This window comes from Carassius carassius, chromosome 46 (assembly GCF_963082965.1).
Source record: "Carassius carassius chromosome 46, fCarCar2.1, whole genome shotgun sequence".
NCBI lineage: Eukaryota > Metazoa > Chordata > Actinopteri > Cypriniformes > Cyprinidae > Carassius > Carassius carassius.
Window position 1 is genome coordinate 17,618,827 of NC_081800.1, and position 24,446 is coordinate 17,643,272.

General features: G+C 41.0%; 1 protein-coding gene across 4 annotated transcripts in view; it reads right to left on the reverse strand.

Annotated features, from left to right (window-relative positions):
• LOC132129378 (zinc finger protein 385A-like) overlaps window positions 1-24,446 on the reverse strand; it is a 106,656-nt gene that overhangs the window by 23,218 nt on the left and 58,992 nt on the right. For 3 of the 4 annotated variants that reach the window (XM_059540957.1, XM_059540956.1, XM_059540955.1), the window contains exons 2-3: window positions 12,708-12,853; window positions 4,910-5,020 (exon numbers count right to left, since the gene is read on the reverse strand). In XM_059540957.1, the coding sequence (XP_059396940.1) occupies window positions 4,910-5,020; window positions 12,708-12,853 (257 nt within the window). Of the gene's footprint in view, window positions 1-4,909; window positions 5,021-8,117; window positions 8,696-12,707; window positions 12,854-24,446 lie in introns of those variants that run through there. The other variant, XM_059540958.1, reaches the window with a different exon arrangement.

Sequence of the window (24,446 nt, forward strand, 5' to 3'; positions counted from 1 at the left end):
AGACACAGGTCGTATTTGACATCTGGCACTGGATGTCCTGTCCAGGAGTCATAAAATGGTCTTATTCCCACATGCTTGTCTCAGGACACTGATGTGGCATGGCTTCTATTTGCTGTGACTAACACTGTGTTAATGTGCCTGCTTTTATTTGTGCAAAAGCAAAGAAAATAAATTAAATAAAATGTTATTTCATTTGTATATTAAATAGTTGACAATATAAATTTAGTTATTATTAAATTTATATTATTATATGTATATAATATAATAGATGTAATTGTTATTGTTGTTGTTATTTATAATACTTTTATGTCTAATTTAAGCTATTTCAACATTATTTTAAAACAATTTCATTATAATCATTTTACATAATGTAGTTTTACTATTATTATTATTATTATTATTATTATGTACAATTTTAAGTTACTATAATAGTAAGTTATTTTTATATTATTTTTATAAACTTAAATAATAATAATGTATAATAATAATTATAATTATTATTATTATAAATTACATAACATTTTTATAACATGAGACATGACAATGAATATGTGGTCTTTTTCCTTGATTTTACTATTAACACTGTCAAGAAGAAGAGACACAACTGAAAATGTGTGGTCAATGCATAAACAGCACAAAACCAATGGAAACAGTTGACCACTGCTCTTATCTGCACAAACAATTCCACTTCTCTGATGTGCCACAATCTAGTCCAGTCATCAAAAATACTGACTTGACCTCTAGCAGGAACACACAAAGAGATATTTCCAGACACATTCACTCAGGAGCTGTCGCCTGTAGTCTGCATCCTTGTTACTCCCTGTAGAGGGCTCCCAAAACAGTGATGGCTTTAGAATGCATCCCATCAAGACAAACTATGATGATTATTAAGTTGCTGGATTATCTGTTGTGTGAAACCAAGATTGAGTTGACAACAGTTGCAGCAGGCACTGGGAGCAGGACCAAGAGACTCATACCAGAGTGTCATCCAGGGCTCAGACACTCACAACATTAGAAGAGGCATGGAACCCCAGCAGAGATTCATGGGAACAGAAAAGAGATTAAGACTGCTATGATAGGCCCTAAGAGACAGTTAGGGAACACTTGCAGTGAGGGAATGGCATTAGGTTGGCCCTTCCTGTCTGTTGTGGCAGGTTGTGGTTTGTAATTGGTGATGACAGAGCCTTATATGACTGGTGGTCTGTAATCGAAGCCTTCAGGGGAGCTGCCTGTCTAAAGCACATAGGAAATTGATGAGGATGTGGGAAGGAAGCACTAAAAGAGCACTGATCCCTTGGATTAAGGAGGAAAGAGGAGAAGATAGCGAAGTGGCTCTGGCAGAAACCAACAGCAAGCTCAGTGGAAATGGGGCTAAGCACAGGTGGAGACAGAGATCACACAGATAAAATGAATGTAAAACAACATTTATGAGTTAAGAATGTAAAACAGATCGAACTTGCAGAAGAGTGAAGATGAATGCAGAAAACATTAACATTAACATCCAAGAACAAATGAGAAACACGAGTAACATGGTTTACAGAGATGTCAATACTGGAGATTCCAAATATTTTTTTAACAGTCTGTGAAAAGGACTGAGAATCAAAAAGAATTTAACTAGCAACAGCCTGTCTGATAAAATTCCATTGGTTGCACTTTATTTTACAGTACGTGTACTTACATGTACTTATATTGTACTTACAGTGTATTTATCTCAGAAAGTTCTGGTAATACAAGGTAACTACATGGGGTAGGGTAAGGTTTAGGGGTAGGTTCAGGGTTAGCACCTAGTTACTACATAGTTATTGTAATTACTATAATAAGTACATAGTATGTTCACGGGGAACAGGACTGTAAAATAAAGTGCTACCATTCCATTATCATCCATACAGTACATAGTACTTGTTTTTAACAACCAGCTTGTATCTAAGTTGTTTTAGCCAGTTCAAAACTTTAAGATAAGCAGACCACTTTTAGCAATCCAAACTCAATTTTCATGTTCAAACTATTTGAAACCATATACTGAATTCATTGAAATTCTCAGTGAATGCTTTCTTAATGGAGTGACTTACAAGACAGAGGATACATTATGTGTAAAGAATACCTCAGCCAATAGATATGAATACAAATCAAGTACCAAGCCAAATCAATGAGATTGAAGTGCTCTTATGAAAGCAGTGCTATCTATAAAATAAGGATATGAAGAAAGTTCTCGCCCAGATGGCACAGAGTTTTACAAGACAGATGAGATGATTTTGAGAGCACAAGAAAAATACTTTAATCACAATGATGGAAAATAGGGAGAACAGAAAGAACTTTTCAAAGGACAAATTAGGACACAGATTGTCCCAGTCTCATCAAACCACATGTGAATGGTAAGTAACATCAAATACGCCAAAATAAAAATACAATTACAACAACAAAATAGGAAAGGGCTGCATAATGAGGATTGACAGCTGTGGCTATTCCCACAGCTCAACACGCACATGGAAGGTTAATTTGCCCTAGTGATGGAAACCCAGTTAGTTAATGACAGAAATTGTACGACTGCGGCGGGCTACTGCAGCTCTGGCAGGGAGAGGGACGTGGAGTCAACCCTGTCCTGCAGCAACAATGACACAATATGGTGACATCACTTCTGCAGCATGGCAAGGTTATACCTCCATCATGCGCTAGAGTGAAAGGGACAGAGCGACACTGGCAGCGCAGCATACAATGCTGAGTCCCTAGTTTGATGAATGCATCAGATAACACACGCTGGCAGCCAATAGTCTGCTTTTTCCACTATAAATGTCCTCCGATATCATCACTGGGGGTTAGGAATCTATGAATCCATAATGAAGCGTGAAATGATGATGGGAATGAGGCGAGGAAATAGATATTTTCAAGGAACAAAAGCATTGCTTTATTCAGCATAGAGTAGAGGAAGAAAATGTAGACCCATTGCTCTGTGTAACCATTTAATGAAATATGGCATTGTATAATTTAATCTCTTAACGTAGCTGAATCACTTCCAGTGCTTCCACATTATTCTGCTTCAAAATGACAAAAATCATAATTGTCGATTATTCCCTTGAAATTGTAATTACGATAATTAATTACGATTAAATGATGTTTATACCATTGTTTGATGCAACTAACTGCATGCCGTATTTTTAACCTAACCCTAAGCTGAAAACAACTGATAAACTCTAACTGATAAACCTTTAGTGCTTTTCTATAGTATTAGCCTCAAATGTCAACTATACATCGGATTGGTTTGTTCTTTAAATTATACAACAGTAAAAATATGTATGGTATATAATGTTATACTAAAACTAAGATTAAAATAATGGGAAAAACCCTTAAGATAACATTTAGAAAGAAAAAACGCATATTAAGCACACCAAATAACATAAGTGGACATAAGTGGATGCTTTGAATGATTACGTAATTGTGGCAACCATCATTGTAATCGTGATTAGACATTTGATTTATTGTGCAGGGATGCTCTGATTAATTAGCCGGAGATCATATTTTATGACTCTAGGGTTGTCGAGCAATTACATTTTTGAATCTAATACACTCTAATCAGAAGTGGCATGAATGCAGTTACAATTTCATAAATAATGCCATGAGAATAATGGGTTTTAAATGGATATTAAAGGAATATTTCACCCAAAATTTTAATTCTGTCATCATTTACCCACCCTTAAGTTGTTTTAAATCTGGATGACTTACTTTCTTCAACATAACAGATCATTTGAGTCATGTCTGTGTTTTTGTTTATTTTTTTTCTTCAAACTATTTAAATCAAAGGTAACCAAAACAGTTGGGTTACAAGTAATACAGGTTAGAGGCGACATGAGATTCTAATGAGTAAATTAACATTTTCAATTAAACAAAAGACATGTTTGGATGGCACTCTGGGATGTGGAATATATAGCTGAACTACAAACCGTCTCGGAAATTTACTGTGAACCAAAATTAGATGATGAAAATAACTGTAAACGTCAATCTAATCTTCTCCTCCATGAAATATCACCTCCCCTTCAACTAACTACAACTCTTAAGTCCATGTGTTTCACAGAATTGCTGAATTGTCTCAAATTCTCTCTCCGTAAATTTTTAAAAGCGAGCTGGGCTAACAGCTAATTTCGCAGGTCTCTGAAGGCAGGCTAGGCCTCTCCATCTTCTCCCTGTATTTCATTGTCTGTGGCTGTGGAGGAGGCCATACATCTGCTCAACTGGAGGGCTGAGATTACAGGCTCACACCAAGAAAGCCACTTTCTGCCCATGATTATAGTTCTCCTCTGTAAAAAGAGAGCAGGCTAGCAGGGCACTCCCAGGTCCTGCTCTGTTACTAATCTCACAAATGTCACAATGTCTACCACAGCTGCATCTGAATTCAGACCAGAATATTTCAGGCTAAAGTTTCTCCCCCAACAAGCGTAGCAGCAATTTGGTGCATAAACAACTAACATAATTGCTTTCATTGATGCGCGAGGAATATTGGAACGTCGAAATGCATGATTCGGATCTTGCAATAAATGACTGTGGCAAGTCTGAAATGGAAAAGTTGAGCTTTCGTAGGAAGTTCTTGCTTGTGGAGAAATCTTAATTAAGACTATGTCAAGAGAGATTTTCTTAAAACTAATTTTAATCGTCAAAGGAAAGGAAAAAACACTTCATGCTGTCAGCTTGCACTCTGACGTGCTTTGCAGACACAGTACTTGAAGAGGATTTGCCATTGGCTATTTCCAGACTAGAAAGCAGAGTGTACAAAATATCTCAGCAGTATAAACATAGCTCTCACCTTACATAGAAAACTCACTCTAAGAGCACTATATACAATTTAATGTCTTCAATAAAAAAAGCCATTGGAGCAAGACACCAAACATGAAGTCAAACAGTCCAATATCAGATACCTTACCTCAGAGTTGAAACGGATCTGACAGACATTACAGGAAATGATTGGCCGTTTGGTCTTCACCAGTGGGACTCCAAAGGTGTGGTTGATCACTGCCTTCTGAACAGGATCCATCTGAATACAGAACGGGAGAAAGAGAAAGAGGGAAAGGGAAAAGAGAAAGGACATGTGAAACTAAACTCTGGTCTGACTCCCATTAGACAGAAAATGTTGTTAATCATGATGATGGAAAGATCTAGGTGACAGTATAGTGGCAGTAGAACATGGTTCAGGGCAGCCATATTGTTTTAAAGAGTCAGGACACCTGTGAGATCAAGTCAGTACGAGCAGCAAATTTCAGCAAATAATATATAATACATATATATGGATTAAATCTAACTAAATATGATTATAAATATAATGGTAATTAAAATATAATTAAATAAAACTTGATTATTAGAAATATATATTGGTAACACTATAAAGGTCCCTTAAGCTAACGTTATTTAATCCACAACTAACATTAAGTAACAATGAGCAAATGCATTTGTTACAGTACTTTAATATTAGTGTTAATGTTAGCTCAGGTCTATTGAACAGATACAACTTTATTCATTGTTAATAATTACTATTTCTTATAATATAATTACTTAAACATTATTTAAACAATTATTCAAGCCACATATTATATTTATGTTCATAACACAAATGCGCACAAACACACACACACACACACACACACACACACACACACACACACACACACACACACACACACACACACACACACACGTTATCCTTCAAACTGTTTCTATTAAATAAGTGTCCACCATGTAAGAGGTCAGATTTTTAAATAAATTTAACTGGCTATCCTGAGTACCACATCCTATAGCGCCAATGTCTAAGCCTCCGTTTTTGATCAGCTTAATGTACAAAGCATGATGGTCACAGTCCAAAAATCTTTTGGCTCTGTGGTCTGCATTCACTGCTCTATTGTCATATGATTCCTATCATTATTATTTGCATGAAATAGTTTGAATATTTTGACATTTTATACAATATGATTCAGCTCATTTTCATGCATTTACAACAAATTCATCAACACTGTCTTTCTGACAAACTTGAAAGTGCCATGAGAAAATGTTAGAAAGAAGTTAGAAATGCTAGAAAGAACCTTTGTTAAACTTTTCAAAAACACTTATAATGGTTATGCTTTTTACTCCAGCTTCTAAAAACAATAGTGTAAGATGGGCCAGTGTGGAATATATTTTCTTGGCTGGAAAAGACAGGGATAGGCTGAAATGAATATTCTTAGTCAAACAAAAACATTTTTAGAATCTGCAAATGGATTGTTTCCAGACAGCCCACCATCCCGATTCCCACCCCTACCATTTGTGGGTTGCACCGGACTTCCTCAGAATCATTCCTCTTATCTCTTTTAGCTTGGGCCCGAAAACTTGTTTCTGTTCTGTGCCACAGTAACCATCGAGTGCCCTGATGCCGTTGTGCATGTGCAAAGTCCACACTACATCAGTCAGACAGGCACTGGATTAGCCTCAATGATGTTGTTCTATGGCTTTGCCTTTATGAATCTCCAGAGAATTAAGTGAAGCTGGCAGTTAGCTGGGTAATCAGAACACTTCCAGCTAGAACACCATCAATAGATACAACTGTCAGTAGTAACAGCCTCAGCAATGAAACGGACAAGGGAGGGGCTCCGACAGGCTGCACGGAAAAAATATCAAAGCTCTGTGAAGGCCTCTCATAAGAAAAAGATTACTTTTAAAAGCTCATGTCTTTTTTTAAAAGTCTGCAGGCTGTTATTTTAACTCAGAACGCCCTTCTAATCAAGATTTTATCAATCAGGAAGTTAACATGCATCTATCGACCAAAATCCTGGGTGTTGGTCCATCAGGCTTCACATCTTGAAGTAAAAATAGCACAGCACTGAAGTGGTCTTCTGCTGGTGGTGATTTATTTCTCCAAATTTCTCAGACTAGAGATATCTTGGCTCATGACTATCCCAATAAATTTCCTTCAACACAAATTATGTTATGATACAGTTTATGATGGTGCTACAATAACCTAAAGAAACCACCAAACCACAGCTGAAAGACGCCTTAAAGGCATAGCTCAACCCGAAAATGTATTTTCATTATCTATTCACCCTCATCTCATTCCATGGCTTATTTTCTTCTGCAGAACACAAAAGAAGATATTCTAAAGAACTGTTTTTGTCCATACATGTTTAACATTTTCCACTTTTTTAAACTTTCATTGTAAGTCAGTAGGTTCTTAAAAGGATAGGCTTTATTTCTTATGTGGAACATAAAACCATATTTTATATAACACACAAAAATATATATATATTTGTTTTCCATACAATGTTAGTCAGTGGAATCCGGTTTTGTTTAAAGGCCGTTATGTGAAATAGTGCTTGTTTTATCAATGCCTCTCTAACATGCTGTTTTTATGTTTTTGGCAGACACTGGATCTATGCTAATTATCAAAGTGAGCAATTAACAGTGCATGTTACATTTATCCATTTGGAAAGCACAGTGTCTGTGAAATGACAACCCGTTGCTCCCTCTGGAAAACCACATCCCACAGACTGATAACTGTAATAAAAAATAGCCAGATTCTTCTCACTATAAAAACATATCTTTTAATGACCCCTTAAAGGAATAGTTTACACAGAAATGAAAATTATGCCATCATTTACTCACCCTCATGTGCTTCGAACCCTTTATGATTTTATTTTGTCTGTGGAACATACTGTATAGTGTTTGAAAGACCATTGTATAAAAGTGGGATCCAATGTTGTTTTGGACCCCATTAACTTTCACTGCATGGGCAAAAACACATGAAACATTCTTCAAAATAAAGTCATACCAGTTTGAGACGGGTAAATGATTGTGGGTGAACTATACTTTTTAAGAAAATATGCCCATGTGTCATGATGTAATTTTTTTTATTGTCTAATTCAATTCCCAAGAGTCTCCCTTTACTTTCAAAACAAGATCCCATGATATTTTTTTACAAACCATGGAGTGTTTCAGTATGCTGAACACTGCAAGACCAAAATGCACTGCATTCAAATACAGATGAAGGTGCAATGCCAGGTAAAACATCCTACAAAGCTAATGAAAGCTGTTCGATGTCCAGGGCTTTACACAGAGAAAAGTACCCAGCTTTGTTACGTCTCTGCCTGAGCTAGCTGGAGGACACTCACCTTCGTATCTTCAGAAGCGCTTGGATCTCTTGGCTACATTGGATTCTTTGTGAGGAAGCTCGTGTTTGTGTGTGAGAGTGTCACTCATCCAGAAAGGATCCTAGCTATCCCACCACACCACCTGATTCTCCCACATTCACAAGCTTCTGGGCCCCCTTCTTTTGATGTCAATGAGCGATTTGTGCGTTTGCAGGTCCAGGATATGATTACTTGATGTCTTATCTTCCTAGTTTTGCTTCTTCTTTTCCAACAGTCCGTCGTCGCTCTTGCCGTTATGGTTTGGTTTCTTGTTCTCCGTTGTTTAATCTCATCCACCTTCCTTCCATTCCTCCCTCCATCCTTCCTAACACTTCACAGCAAGCCAAGACTACGTTCCTGGTTGGATGCTCTCTCTTCATTTTCCTCTGCCTCTTTTTTGCTGTTCTTTCCTTTCCTTCCCATTTTACTACAATAATATTTTTGTCTTCCTTTCCTATGCTCTCTTTCAATGATCTCCTTCCTCTTTCTGTTTTATATGCTCACTCGCTGACTGCTCACTTTGCCCAGATGCACTAAGAATGTCATGCACTCCCTCCGCTGTTTTTTTTTCTTTTCACTTTCTCACTCCCCAAATCACTTGCCTCCACTCCCTCATTCTATCAAAAGCACAAGCTGCAGAATTCAGCCCTCCTCCAGCTCCCCCATCATGACGGTCCTCTTGCACTTGCCAATACATCTAAAACACATGTGGATCCAATGCAGCGTTGACCCAGACTCAATTAATAAAGCTTCTAAAAATATTTGAACACATAATGCCTTGTGATTAAGGTCGGAAATTACAGTTTTTTGAGGGGTCATCAGAGGTAAAATGCATGCAGTCAAAAGATTTCAACTCTAAAAGTCCACGTGGAGTTACATTACTCAGCGAGGAATATTGGCAAGCTGTGAGCATAAACGTTGCCTTTTGCGAGTGAAAGAAAGCGAGGCTTTTCTCGAAAATGGCTGCAGGTGAGCTGCAACAAGTTGGTGCATGAGTTGCCTGATTTAACATCTCCAAAATTCCTGATTCTGCAGAAAAAGCGAGTGTCTTGGGGCGGTTTTCTGCACTTCCACACCACAACCAGCTGCTTGGCATAAAATATTCAGGTGCATCAGTGCCTGCAGGCACATTGTCTCAGACAGGCAGGTAGAGGCCAAATCACATTAAAGACAAATTACAGCTGGAGCCCCGCTCTATCTTCAGCTGATCAAAGCATCTGATATTGGTAAAATTTACTCAGGAAAGTAACTATTTGGCCAAACCCACATATTTTTGATTACAGCTATGATCAAGTCATTGCATTCCCACAACGATGCGATTCCAGACAGAAAAACTTGAGCACAGCTGACACACTGCATGTTTAGAACCAGTGCTGGGGAAGCTACTTTGAAGCTGTATACTTGCCAGGCAAAGCTAATCATAATTTTAATGACTTTAAAAAGTAGTTTTTAGCAACCCTCAAACAAGAAATAGTAAAAAGTAACTACATTACAGGTACATAAGGCGTAATATGTTTTTATAAATTAATCAAATTTAACTCTAAATAAAAAGATTTAATTATCCAAGAATATAATTTTTGAGTCAATCAGACCTGTATATTTGGTGTAACAAAAAATATATTTGGTTTGAATGAACAAACATAACAGCGACTTGAATCAGTGAATCATTTTATGAATCTGTTGATTTAATCAATCTATTTGACCTAACAGATTCATTAGAATGAATTGCATTTTCCAGTGCTACATATGACTCAGAGAACTTCTTGGGATGAACTGATTCAATGAACTGAAACACAACAAAGAGAGGACTGTTTAGAGCAAACAATTCACTAGAATGAGTTGGACTTTCAAACAATAGTATATATGAAAGAGTACATTTGATTATCATCATAAGTTCTAATTTAATTTATGAAAATTCTGCTAAATTAATAAATAGTGATTAACAATTTTTATATTATTTATTTATTTTATGCATTTGGCAGACGTTATAATATTTTATAATATTATAAAACGAATAAATATAAATTTAAAGTGAAGCTAGGGTTCTGTTCTGTGTATGCTCAACTTTAATTTATCATATTCAAATGTCAAAACGTACTTTATTAAATCACACAACTGATGACTGTTTAATACCTCAGTAGAAGCCTATATATTATGACCTGTGTGAGGGAATTCTTATAAATGTCTGCATGCCATTAGGCGATGGCGTAAACACTGCAGTGTCCTAGAGAGAGAGGTCAGCCTGTCCTTCCAGCCTCTACAACATCGCCCCTTACTGGGCATCAGGAGAACTTCCCCATCGGACATCCGGTCACTCTCACATCGAGTCTTTAACCATTGTGATTAATAGCCTGCTGCAATGCTAAAACTGCCTCAATCTAAAGATTACTGCTCAGTGTCTGAATATATATAATAAATGGCATTAAGTACACGAGACAGTAGTTAAGCTCTTAGATGCTGACTCTTTCATGAGCTCATGCATGTTTCAAAATATTTAAACATCCCTTGGCTTTTACTAAAAAGATAATAATGTGGCAGAATTGGAAGGCAATATGTGATGTGGATTTATTGAGCTGGCATGGAGAGAGTGTTTTTTCCTTCTCAGTGTTACGAGACTGTGCCAAAGGGCAGGACATCTTTCACACTGGCAACAAGTGCAGGCAAATACAGGGAATTTTAGGAGAGAGAATACATACAGTACAACAAACACTTCAGACATGGCTGGACCACACGACTAACCTTTCCCATTCAATTTGCTGACCAGCATCCTCATTTACATAACAGAATGCAATCTGGGAAATGCACGGAACAGTATCGGAGTAAAAGTGCTGAGAGAGTGAAACGACCTGCATGCTAATCAAAATGATTAGCTTTAAGTCACGATGACATGAAAGAACTCATACAGCATTACATTGTCCAACGGACAGCAGTCAGGCAAATTTCAATATACAAACCAACCAGCTGTTATATTTAAGGTTATCCTTACATAATCAGATCCCTATTTGAAAGTAATGATGAGAATGTATTAATGTATTACAATGTAATAATACATCAGATCTAAATGGTGGAGAGGAATATTTTCAGGAAATATAGTGCACATAAAAATGTAATTGTTATCATTTACTCACCATAAAGTTGTTCAAAACGGGTATGACTTTATTTTTTGCTGTAGACATAATTTTGTGGAATGTTGTTAGCCAAAATGTTTTGGTGACCACTGGTTTGGTTTGGAATGTCATATGGGTGGGTGATTAAAAATGACAAAATATTCATTTTTGGCTGAACTATCCCTTTAAATATGGCTTTAGAAAACTTTATGATATTTGTATGTGCTTTAAATAGCTTGACAGTTACAATCCCTCACTGCCCACCCCACCTTGTGTTCCACAGAAGAAAAATCAATAATAGCAATAAGGATCTGGAATTACATGAAAATGTTTCATTTTTTGCTTGCTTTCAGTATTATTCCTGCAAAGCAGTATCACTTTTTATTTATTCAAGTATATCCGAATATTTAAAAGCCATTTCCTTTCTTTATTATTTGTTTAAAGGTTTGAGGTCAGAAATATTTTGTAATGATTTTAAAAGAAGTCTCTTCTGCCCAGTAAGGCTACAATTATCTGACCAAAAATACAATAATATTGTGAAAATTATTACATTTTAAAATAACTTTCTATTTCAAAATAATTTACTTATTCCTGTAATGGCAAAGCTGTTTTTTTTTTAGCATCATTACTTCAGTTTTTAGTGTCACATATTCCTTGAGAAATCATTCTAATATGATGATTTTGTGCTCAGAAACATTTCTTACTACTATCAGTGTTGAAAACAGTTGTGCTGATTACTTTTTCGGACTATAAGTCGCACCTAAGTATAAGTCGCATCAGTCGAAAAATACGTCAAGACGAGGAAAAAAACATATATAAGTCGCACTGGACTATAAGTCGCATTTATTTAGAACCAAGAACCAAGAACCAAGAGAAAACATTACCGTCTACAGCCGCGAGAGGAGCTGTGAGCACTGAGCTGTATAGAGCGCCCTCTCGCCGCTGTAGACGGTAATGTTTTCACTTGGTTCATTTCTCTTGGTTCATTTCTCTTGGTTCATGTCAAATCAGTTTTGATAAATAAGTTGCACCTGACTATAAGTCGCAGGACCAGCCAAACTATGAAAAGAAGTGCGACTTATAGTCCGGAAAATACTATCATTTTGTAAACTATGATGTTTTTTTTATCATTCTTTGATGAATAGAAAGTTCCATAGCATGTTTTTGAGATAGAAATGAAAATACTGTCACCTTTGATCAGTTTAATGTGTACTTGCTGAATAAAAGTATCAGTATCTTTAAAAAAAAAGGGTAGTGTATTTGTCCAAATGTATTTGTTACAGAATTCACCAGTAAGAACAGAACAATGTGGGCCTTGAACAAGTTAATTTGATCTGGTAATTCAAGATCATTTATGTGTAACTTTTCATTTTCTGTTACTGTATTGTATTATACAGTAACAGATAATGTTGTGAAATACTGTAGGCAGCACTGTTAACAGAGGTTTTCAGTGGCCTAATCTCACCGCATTGAAGTTGTGGAAGAGCCCAACACTGTGTGGAGAAGGAGTCTCCATTGGAAACTGTAGAAAGGGCTTCATATCCAGATGAGGCTGGATGACTGTGGGTGTCCGCAGAAATGTAGGGACAGCCCCTGTTCGGTTGATGCTTCCTGCAGAGACAAGAAAAATAGAAGTTTAAGAAACCGAATGCACTAATTCTTCCTTTAAAATTTCCAAATGAGCTTAGAATCCTGTCACCGGGTTAAATTTTTTACATCAAGCCTGAATAAAGTGCCTTTGCTCACATTTTTTGTCAGCGCAAAACTCATCAGAGAGATGTCAACCTTTGGTTATGAAACAGCCCTCTCTCTCTCTCTCTCTCTCTCTCTCTTTCTGTCTCCCAATCCACGTCACTGAGTCTCTGTTCCCTGCCAGCATGTCTTCTCTTATCCTTTACAGCACGCGCAACCTCTTGCATGAGACCGTGCGAGGACCCTCTCATTAGTATTAAGCTTTAGCGAGCAGTTACTTTAAGCTGCTTAATTTCTGCTGCTGGATTTTCCTTGCCTCAAATTCCCTGCAGTCTTAAATCTGTTCCCTTCTATCTCTCTCCCTCTTCCTCATGCTGCATGTCTCCTTCTTAATCTTGGATGATTTTTCGCCCTTCTCTGCTTCTATTTCTAGATTGCTCATCAAGCCTCCACTCTCTCCTGATTTCTCCAGCTCTTCTGAGTGCAGTTGAGATGGTTTCCTGACGTAGGAGATGTCATTACACTGTGCTGCTGTGGGCACACATGTCAGGATGCGCGGGGAGAAAGAATGAAGGAGAAATTTTTGATTTGAGAGATATGCTGTCTCAGCTTGGTCACAGCTGTTCCTCCTGCTGGAGCCTTAGGCCTGGCCGAGCCCTGGCATCATTAACTCAAATTAGGCATGCAAGACTCCTCACTGGCTGCACAGCACACAGGGAGATAAAGAGCGAGAACAGCAATAATAAGGAGGCAGACTGGTTGTAAGATTGCTGGTGAGAAAGTGAGAGAAAGAGAGAGGAAGAGGGAGAAAGTGCCAGTGGGCACTGCTGGTCCCTGATGCAATGCTCAACAAATGTCACATGACTCACACTCTAAATACTCCCTTTTGCTGCAAACAGTTTTCTTCAAAAGTGCCGCAGTGTGCCTTAAAGAGACAGTTCATCCGAAAATGAAAAATGTGCATTTTAATCATCCTCAGATGTTGTTATTTGTTCCAAGAGAGAGACACGAAATAATTTTTATATAGTATATAGTTATCAGGGGATTTCAAGCTCCTACAAAACAGCCATAAAAACCATAGACACCAAGACACCATAAAAACACCATCAAATCATAAAAGCATACAAACACCATTAAAGAATAATAAGATATCAAGAAAGAGATGCTTAAGACTCATTCACTGTATTTCAAGTCTTCTGATGCCATATACACTTAAATTCAAATCATTATTTATTGCCCTCCATCATCACCACAGCAAACATAACACATTCGTTTTAAATTTATGTGACACTCTAGACTGAAGTAATGGCTGATGAAAATTCAGCTTTGTCATCACTGGAATAAATTACATTTTAACATATTAAAACATGAAATAGTTATTTTAAATTCTAATAATATTTCATCATATTTGCTTTAACTGCAGTTTTGATCAAATAAATGCAGCCCAGGTGAGCATAAGAGGCTTCTTACAAAAATATTAGAAAGCATTACTATCTTGTAGTTCACGTCTCAAATTCATTTTGGCATGCCATGTTTGGATACTATGAATGCGATGCGAGCTTAATTAAAGAATATTAATGGATTACATCTTTTACATTTCAATGGTTTTAAAGCCATTGTCACTATGTGAATGTAAAGTGATTAAAACAACAAAAAAATACACTTTACATAATGACTGTTATGAGTCTGGTTCTCCTCTCTGTCTCTCCTTTCCTTTTCCTCCCTCTGCTGGTCATTACCTCGCTCTTTCCCTTTCCCTCTTCAGCTGTTTCTCATTTGTAGCCTTTTCGCTGATCCTTTCCACCTGTTCCCTCTCTAACTCACTTGCTATTTAATGTCCTCTGTTTTTCTTGCCAGTTGTCAGATTATTTCATCGGAGTATGATGCTGGTGGCTTTCTACAAACCCTGCTGTATCCGTCTTGTCTTGTCACAGTCCTGTCTACAGTCAGGTTCAGGTCAGCTACACCTTATCACTGCCTATTAACCTCTCTTCTACTGTGTCCAGCCCTCCCGCTGTCGAGGATCTACCTGAGCAGCGCTCAGAGCATTGCGGCCGCCCAATACGTGGGAACGAGAGGTCAAGGCTCCGCTAGCCGGTCTCCCTGTTAACCTGCTGCATTCCTGCCGTTCACTAATTCAGAGAGAGCCCTTGACCCATTCATCGAGGACCCTCTACGGAGACCGTCCCGTGATCTATCCTTTGTTCTTAGCCATTTGCCGTTTCTGTTCTGAGTGACCTTTTCCCTGCATAACCTGCAGCAACCTGTGTTCCCGTTTTACAGAGACTTGTGTCGTCGCTCTCTCTCAATAAACTCTTTCATTGCACTTGGATCCTAGCTCTTCCTTATTACAGAATAATCCGACCATTATGGATCCAGCTAAGGAAAGAACCATTCACACGGCTGTCGAACTGCAAGGAGCGATGTTAGGAAGACATGATGAGGAACTTACCGCTACTCGTCGTGTGGTCGAGACGCTGGCCGCTCAGCTATCTGATTTATCCACCCAGGTTCAGCTGCTCCGGAGAGCTACTCCGCCCTCTCCTGGGACGCCTGAGACACCGGAGCCGCGTGTGAATAACCCCCCGTGCTATAGTGGAGAGCCCACTCAGTGTCGTCCGTTTCTCACGCAGTGTGAGGTGGTTTTCTCTCTCCAACCAGCTACCTATGCCCATGAGCGAGCCCGGGTTGCCTATGTCATCTCCCTTCTGACTGGGCGTGCACGCAATTGGGGAGCAGCGGCGTGGGAGGCGAGGGCGGAATATACCATGCGCTTCGATACTTTCAAGGGAGAGATGTTGCGGGTATTCGACCATTCGGCCCATGGTGAAGAGGCCTCCCGTCAGCTTTCCTCACTCCGTCAGGGAGGACGATCCGTGGTGGATTATTCCATAGAGTTCCGTACTCTCGCGACCACCTGCGGGTGGAACGAAACCGCCCTCACGGCTCGCTTTCTGGAGGGACTGAGCGCTCAGGTCAAGGATGAGGTCATTGCCCGCGAGCTACCTACGAGTCTCGACCAACTCATTGATCTCGCTATCCGGGTGGAGAAGAGGTTTGATCAACGCCGCCGCGTCAGAGGTGCCGACTCCACCTCCCGTTCTACGGCTGCAGCGGCTTCTCCTCCCCGCTCTACTCCGGTTCCAGAGCCGATGCAGCTGGGCGGTCTGCGTATATCAGCGAAGGAGAGAGAACGGCGCCTTATCCATCGACTTTGCCTGTACTGCGGATCGGCCAGTCACTTTGTTTTGAACTGCCCCGTAAAAGCCAACGCTTGCCAGTAGAAGAGGGGGTACTGGCGAGCGCAACTTCCTTGATCTCCTCGTCCACGTCCTGCACATCCATTCCTATAACCTTGAGCTGGGCTGGTACCACCGTTTCATGCAAGGCTTTAATAGATTCTGGAGCGGAGGAGAATTTCCTCGACGAAGCTTGGGCACGTAGACAAGGTATTCCGTTGAGGAGCCGTAAGCAGACCACACCCCTTTTTGCTTTAGATGGTAGTCCTCTGCCCAGTATCGACCTTCAGTCTATCCCGTTAGCTCTAACCGTTTCTGGTAACCATCATGAGACCCTTTCCTTCCTAATTTTTCATTCCCCTTACGCCCCGGTAGTTCTAGGTCACCCCTGGTTAGCCAGACACAATCCTCACCTCGATTGGTCTAGTAATAGTATTCTGTCATGGAACCTGTCTTGCCATGTCAATTGTCTGTTATCCGCTAATCCTTCTGTCTCTCCCATCTCTGTCTTTCAGGAGGAGCCGGCCGATTTGACTGGGGTCCCGGAGGTGTATCACGATCTGAGGGCGGTCTTTAGTCGGTCCCGGGCCACTTCTCTTCCTCCACACCGTCCCTATGATTGTAGTATTGATCTGTTGCCCGGTACTTCGCCCCCTCGTGGTAGTTTGTATTCTCTAACGGGTCCAGAACGCAAAGCTCTAGAGAGTTATCTGTCAGACTCGTTAGCCGCGGGAACAATTGTCGCATCGTCTTCGCCTGCAGGTGCGGGGTTTTTCTTTGTAAAGAAAAAAGACGGCTCTCTTCGGCCCTGTATCGATTACCGGGGGCTAAACAAGATTACTGTTAAGAATCGTTATCCCCTGCCGCTTATGGCATCCGCGTTCGAGCTTTTACAGGGGGCTAGGGTCTTCACTAAGTTAGATTTGCGTAGTGCCTATCATCTGATCCGCATAAGGGAGGGGGACGAATGGAAGACCGCTTTCAATACCCCTCTTGGGCACTTTGAATATCGGGTGCTTCCATTCGGCCTCGTCAACGCACCTGCAGTCTTTCAAGCGTTTATCAACGACGTTCTGAGAGATATGCTTAACGTTTTCGTCTTCGTTTATTTAGACGATATTCTGATTTTCTCGCCGTCTCTCCAGGTTCATGTCCAGCATGTTCGCCGTGTTCTCCAGCGCCTCCTGGAGAACCGTTTGGTCGTTAAGGCCGAGAAATGCACGTTTCATGCCCACACCGTCACCTTTCTTGGTTCCGTAATCTCTGCGGGGGGGATAAGCATGGACCCCGGTAAGGTACAAGCCGTTACCGAGTGGCCCATTCCTGAGTCGCGAGTCGCGTTGCAGCGTTTTCTTGGATTCGCCAATTTCTATCGGCGCTTTATACGTAATTTCAGCCAGATAGCCGCGCCCCTTACCGCTCTCACATCGAATAAGACCAGCTTTAGGTGGACTGAGTCTGCTCAGCGGGCTTTTGATCGTTTAAAGCATCTATTTACCTCCGCGCCCATTCTCATGACCCCTGATGTATCCAAACAGTTCATAGTCGAGGTTGATGCGTCTGAGACGGGTGTTGGGGGCGTTCTTTCTCAACGTTCAGACTCTGATAATAAGATTCATCCGTGCGCGTTTTTTTCTCGTCGCCTCTCGCCTGCGGAACGGAATTATGATGTGGGGGATCGTGAACTCCTGGCCATTCGTTTAGCGTTAGACCAGTGGAGACAATGGTTGGAGGGCTCTACCGTTCCGTTCATAGTCTGGACTGATCATAGAAATCTAGAGTACATTCGTTCTGCCAAGAGACTCAATGCGCGCCAGGCACGCTGGTCGTTATTTTTTGCTCGTTTCGATTTTACTATCTCCTATCGACCTGGCTCTAAGAACGTCAAACCAGACTCCTTGTCTCGTCTATTTGACCCCTCTGGCGACATCCCCACGCCCCGGGAGATAATCCCTCCGGGGCGAGTGATTGGTGCAGCTGTATGGGGTATAGAGAGGCTCGTTAAGTGCGCACTGTCCCATTCTATTGCTCCGCGTAACGTTCCTAAAGACCTCCTTTTTGTCCCGGTTTCCGCTCGCTCGGCTGTAATTCAGTGGGCCCACTCTTCCAAATTAACTGCCCACCCCGGCGTTAGGGGCACGTTAGCTATGGTCTGTCAACGATTTTGGTGGCCCACTTTAGAACCCGATGTACGTCGCGTCGTGGCCTCTTGCGCTATTTGCGCTCAGACTAAGTCTGGTCACTCCCCGCCTGCCGGCCTCCTTAGACCACTTCCTATTCCTTCGCGTCCTTGGTCCCACATTGGCCTTGACTTTATTACCGGCCTTCCTCCCTCGGCTGGTAATACTGTTATTCTCACGGTGGTAGACCGGTTTTCCAAGTCCGCTCACTTTATACCGCTCCCTAAGCTCCCCTCTGCCAAGGAGACCGCTCAAGTACTGGTATCTCACGTTTTCAAGAATCACGGGCTTCCCTCTGACGTAGTTTCCGATAGGGGACCCCAGTTCGCGTCTCAATTCTGGAAGGAATTCTGTCGTCTGATTGGTGCGTCCGTCAGCCTCTCGTCAGGTTTTCACCCCCAAACCAACGGGCAGGTGGAGCGCACTAACCAGATAGTCGGCCGGTTGCTGCGCAGCCTGCCGTTTCGGAATCCCTCCTCGTGGGTCGAACAATTACCTTGGGCAGAATATGCTCACAATTCGCTCCCGTCCTCTGCTACTGGTCTATCGCCGTTTCACTGTTGTCTGGGATACCAACCCCCCCTGTTCTCCTCGCAAGAGACCAAGTCCAACGTTCCCTCCGTTCAGGCTTTTATTAAACGCTCTAAGGGTACATGGAGACGGGTGAGAGCATCCCTGTGTCAGTCTAGGGCTCGTACTCTAAGCAATGCTAACAAACGTCGCGTCAAGAGTCCTAGGTACGTGTGTGGTCAACGGGTGTGGCTTTCCACTACCAATTTGCCTCTCCAGGCACCGTCTCGTAAATTAGCTCCCCGTTTTATCGGACCTTTTCAGATTTCCAAGGTCATTAATCCTGTCACGGTAAAGTTGAGGCTTCCTCCTAAGCTCCGGCGCATTCACCCGGTTTTTCACGTTTCCTGCATTAAATCAGTCGTTCGCGTTCCTTCTCGTGTTTCCGTTCCTCCTATTCAGGCCGTTGGCACGTCTGTCTACACTGTACGCAAGATTCTTGATATGCGTCGTCGCGGTCGTGGCCATCAATTCTTAGTAGATTGGGAGGGTTACGGTCCTGGGGAGAGAAGCTGGGTACCCTCCCGGGACGTCCTGGATCGCTCTCTCATTGATGATTTCCTCCTGAACCGCCAGACCCCTCCCTCGGGAGCGCCAGGGGGCGCTCGTTGAGGGGGGGGCACTGTTATGAGTCTGGTTCTCCTCTCTGTCTCTCCTTTCCTTTTCCTCCCTCTGCTGGTCATTACCTCGCTCTTTCCCTTTCCCTCTTCAGCTGTTTCTCATTTGTAGCCTTTTCGCTGATCCTTTCCACCTGTTCCCTCTCTAACTCACTTGCTATTTAATGTCCTCTGTTTTTCTTGCCAGTTGTCGGATTATTTCATCGGAGTATGATGCTGGTTGCTTTCTACAAACCCTGCTGTATCCGTCTTGTCTTGTCACAGTCCTGTCTACAGTCAGGTTCAGGTCAGCTACACCTTATCACTGCCTATTAACCTCTCTTCTACTGTGTCCAGCCCTCCCGCTGTCGAGGATCTACCTGAGCAGCGCTCAGAGCATTGCGGCCGCCCAATACGTGGGAACGAGAGGTCAAGGCTCCGCTAGCCGGTCTCCCTGTTAACCTGCTGCATTCCTGCCGTTCACTAATTCAGAGAGAGCCCCTGACCCATTCATCGAGGACCCTCTACGGAGACCGTCCCGTGATCTATCCTTTGTTCTTAGCCATTTGCCGTTTCTGTTCTGAGTGACCTTTTCCCTGCATAACCTGCAGCAACCTGTGTTCCCGTTTTACAGAGACTTGTGTCGTCGCTCTCTCTCAATAAACTCTTTCATTGCACTTGGATCCTAGCTCTTCCTTATTACAATGACATAACTTTCATTTTTAAGTGAACTATCCATTTAACTGGCTAAGAGGAAAGTTTGTCTGAATGGCACTATGCCCCTCAGCCACATAAACAAGTCTAAGCTCCACCGTCACTGCAATACACTTGCTGACATAATTCAGGACATGTGTGACTGATCCAACGAGAGAGGACGAGAGGACCCAAACCTGTTTAGTCTGTCCACATGCCAGCTGAGGAATGGCACAGATTTGTTGACAATAAGAGAAAGATGTGGAGAGCAGAGAAACACAGGGGTAGCAGAACACAGAAGCACCCGAAGCGTGTGGGGGACAGTTGTCCTTGCAGCAGAGTCAAAGTGTGTGTGACAAAACACCACAGCCAGCATGCATAAATCAGGTCCAATCTGCTTCCTGCCCCTAGTGTATAATTACCTCATTCAATTAAAGAACACTTTCCGGGCCCGGCTCACGCTGTAAATCGTTGTGACAGGGTAAGTGCATGCGACTGTGTTTGTGTGTGTGTGTCATGCATTTATAAAAATGGGAATAACATCTAATACTTACTGCTTGGATAACGTATGGCACTTTAGCGCATCTTCCATGAAAATTAAACCAATAAAGACCAGCCCAATGACATCTGAGATCACTGGCTTCAAGCAAGCGTGTTGATTGGACACTGCAAGCTACCAGATCCTCCGCTGACAAACAAAGTACCTTGATGATAATGCCAGAGGTCTTAACAGCCTCATCAAGCCTATGTGGTGCAGGGGGAGATGTTGTTCTGCCACTGTATCTGAGTCTGATTCTCCTAACAAGCTGCAGGAACCTGATCAGGCTGGAGAAGGGGGAGGAGGACCGGGCTTTGGTAGTCGTTTTAAAGCCAGTGACATGCTAGGAATCCTGCAACACACGCCGGGCCTGTAATCACCACGTTTAAAGATCCTGCGGTGCGGGGGCAGCCAGGGACCGAGGGACAGCTGTGCACGGGGATAAAGGAGCTGGTGTGAAAAGAATATTTGGGAAGAGGATTTGGGAGAGAGTGATCCAGGGCTGTGTGTGGATACGGGAGAAGTGCGGGAGAAAGAGTGGGGGAGGAGGGGTTTATAAATAGAGAGAAGGGCACAGGAAGATCAAAGGCGAGGGAAAGCGATTTAACAAATTCAAATGATTCGGAACCTGTCTGGGCCTGATAAATGGAATCTCAGGCGTGCTTGCCACTCTCTAATACTGAAGCTTGGCAATCCTATTTCTTAGGCCGTGTGTTTGGCATTTTCTGAAGGCTGGCGTAATTGTGAGGAGCGCGGTGGGAGATAAGGATGAAATGGTTTGAGATAAGGAATGATCATGATGAGGTCAAGGCTGACACAGCTATGGAAGGAAAGGAGGGAAGATTTTTGCGATGGCTGAAAAATAAAAGAATGTTATTATCAAAAGATGCATAAGGCACATCTCTTTAGCTGGCCGGTCACCTTCAAACAGGGCGGTCAGTAGTTTAATTGGTTGCAATGGAAGAGAAATTGGTGACTTGGTTTCTTCACGTGCAAAGAGGCGCCCAAGGGAACAGCACAGCGTTTCTGGCCTCAGGCTGCTCCCCTGGGGAACATTATTGCAAATCTGAATGCATACAGTATGTATGGGGTACAAACTGGTCTCATTAATTTGCTTAGATTTTTGCTGAATTCAGTTCACCGTAATAAATACTACTTTAAATTATTACATAATTTCCCTGTTACAAAAAAAGTTACATTTTTTTATAATCATGATACTCAAGAAGTAACATTATTTTGCAGCCTTTCAATAGCATGATGTGAAAAAAAGAACTTATATATATAAACTTGAAAAGAATGTGTAACATGGATTATTATTTTCATTTTTATATATTATTATTATAAATATACATTCAAATTTAATTGTTAAAAGACATTTCCAATATTTTGTAAATTATTATTATTATTATTATTTTGGCTATACTGGGCAAAAGGGTTGCAAATGTAAGCTAATAATAATAATATTAATTTGGGAAAATATAATAATAATAATAATATAAATGAAATATAATGGGTTTTTATGGTTATTATTTTATACATTTTAAATAAAACTGTTTTAAGACATTTCCTAGATTTGCTAAGAGGGCTCAAAAAAATCCAAACCACAAATAAAACGGAAAAGTAAAAAAAAAGAAAAAGTACTAATGATTTATATGATTGAAATATCCTGTTTTGTATCCTTTTTGTGGAAAGTGCCATATACATCATTCATACAAGTAAAAACTAATAGAATACAAGTGAAGAATAAGGGGTGCAATGGTTACAACAGCAAGACATGAGAGAAAGGTTAAAAGAAAGAAGAGGATGGCTGGCTTTGGAAGAATACAGATGTCCCCTGGCAAGCAGCAGTGGCCCTAAACAAATTGGAGAGAGAGAGCGAGAGAGAGAGAGAGAGAGACTGAGAGAGTGCCAGGGTCCCTCAGAGCCCCTCACTGAGCACCTGTCGAGCAGATGATCCAGAGGAGAGTGAGATTGGAGCAAATGCAGATTAATGATGTTTCGTCCTGTCTGAATCCACTGCTCTCTGTCTGTGTGTCTCTCTCTCCAGCTCTGTGTACTTAAATCATGGCCATCCTGATGAGCTTCAGACTAGCGCCATTAACTGGGGAGTAATTAACCAAAAGTAAGCCTCAGGTCTTGCACCCACAATCACATGATCGTTAAAAGGATCGTTAAAAAATAGTATATAAACTTCCCTAAATTTACAAAAATTATGAATAATGTCTCTTTCAAGGGCACAAAAATGACATTTGGGATTCGTCCATAATTCAGTCGCAATTCTATTTGGTGCCACTAGTGGTGCAGAAATTGCTCCACGTAAGATTAAGTGCAATTCAGTTGCAAAATGTAAATTATTATTTTTGTATAAACAGAATTTCTTATTACAGAAAAAGCCCAGATCTTTCCTCTAAAAGCCACCTGCATTGCATATTCCAGAACACAATGTGCTGTGTAATTACTGCTTGTATTACAGCAGACAGGTGCCATCAACCATCAAACGAAAGCTATAAGCAGGAACAGTTGGTGGATATTAGAGGAAGTACTCCGCATGGGACAAAAACTGTTTGTACGTTTTCATTATTTTGCTTTTGAATGTGCAACTCCTCAGATGTTTTAATTATTAAAGTATGCGGTGACAGTGCAGCACACTGTGTTTGCAATTCATGAATATGTGTCACAACAGCTTTTTAGACACAGTTTTGTGTTACATTTACATTTGTTTATACCACATTTGCGGAAAATAAAGTAGGCTAGGTATATGCACTGATTTTTTTCAATATTGCCAGTGACAGTTTTGTCATGCAATGCTGATGCCTGTGCATTTTTTTGTGCCAGGAAGAGATTTAATTAGCTGAAATCTAAGAAGGCCAGACAAGAAATTCTGGTGATAAGGTCAAGGTTTGTCTTCAAATGTCTACAGTTGTAAATTAGAAAGAAAACAATTAAATCAGCTTTCCAAACAAAGTTCATCATTTACATTTATGCATCTAGCAGATGCTTTTATCCAAAGCAACTTACAGTGCATTTAGCCTATACTAGTATGTGTGTTCTCTGGGAATTGAACCCACAACCTTTTGTGCTGCTAACACAATGCTCTACCACTGAGCCCCAGGAACACTTTTCTCACTTTTCATCAGAACTCATCACTTCTGCTGATGGAGGAAAAAAAAATCACACGCTGTCTTAATTTATTTTCATTCATCTGTATGCTGACAGACCGTCTGGTTGGGGACCTGAGCCTATGTCCGTCCTGTCCTCAGCTGTGACCAAGGCAGCAGAAATTACTCATTCATTTAACAAATTTAGGTCCAATTACTGTGATGGCAGTATAGCACTGCTCGCTATTCCAGTCCCGTCTCAGAACGGCAGGGAGAGAGAGCCTGTCCTCATCTGACCGCCAAAGCAATCTACCATCAAAACCAACCTCAGGATAAAAACACACACAAACACAATCTTATCATTGAAACACAACCACAAATGGCTTATTGGTTTTACTGCATAAAAAGTGCCAACAGCAATACAGTAAATGACACAACGTGCATCTGCTAAGTGTTGCTTCCTAAGCATAACCAGTTGACAAACCAAAAAAAGTCTACTGATTGCTTGGTTTCTTTATCAGTATTGGCTATTTTAACAAATTGGCGCATTTAGTCAGAATTTAAAGCTGGAACTATAATTTTTTTCTGTCTCTCTTAA